Below are 522 nucleotides of genomic sequence, written 5' to 3'. Positions count from 1 at the left end.
GAGCAACCTAAAGAGAAACAGAAACAAACCCACAGCAAACGCAGACATAAACACGCAGACAGGGGCCCCCGGGGGCCCCCCGGGGGCCACGCAGACAGGGGCCCCCGGGGGCCCCCCTGCTTCTGCGCCCCCCCAGGTTAAGAGGGTGTACTGGGCCCCCCCTGGGGCCCCCTGGAGCCCCTGGGGGCCCCTCGGGGCCCCTGGGGGCCCCTGGGGGGTTGGGTACTGCATAGTGGTGGTGGTACTGTACCTGCACTACGCGCGTTGAGCTAGCGGGGGGCCCCCCTGACCCTCGGGGGGCCCCCCCCCTGGGGTTTCTTGATGGGGGTGAGGGGAGACGGAGGGGCTGGGGCCCCACCACTACACCCGTGCTGCCGCCTGCTGAGGGGCCCCATACCCATATGGTTCTGTTTGCTGCTGCAGCAGAGGCCCCCGGGCCGCAGCAGACCCCGTTGACACCCAAACACTCTGAGGGTACGCAGTGGGGGCCCCCGCAGCTGCAGCAACTGGAATCTGTACTGC

General features: G+C 69.3%; 1 protein-coding gene across 1 annotated transcript in view; it reads right to left on the bottom strand.

Annotated features, from left to right (window-relative positions):
- EMH_0081130 (uncharacterized protein) overlaps positions 1-395 on the bottom strand; it is a gene marked incomplete at both ends in the record, with an annotated part of 6774 nt that extends 6379 nt beyond the window's left edge. The window contains one exon of the mRNA XM_013494228.1: positions 291-395. Within this exon, the coding sequence (XP_013349682.1) occupies positions 291-395 (105 nt within the window). The remainder of the gene's footprint in view (positions 1-290) is intronic.
- Between the last annotated feature and the right edge of the window lie 127 nt (positions 396-522).

The sequence above is a fragment of the Eimeria mitis genome, genomic scaffold (genome assembly GCF_000499745.2).
Source record: "Eimeria mitis Houghton genomic scaffold, Emh_scaff108, whole genome shotgun sequence".
Classification (NCBI taxonomy): Eukaryota; Apicomplexa; class Conoidasida; order Eucoccidiorida; family Eimeriidae; genus Eimeria; species Eimeria mitis.
Note: the sequence above shows the minus strand (reverse complement) of the source record. Positions and strands in the feature narration are given on the sequence as shown.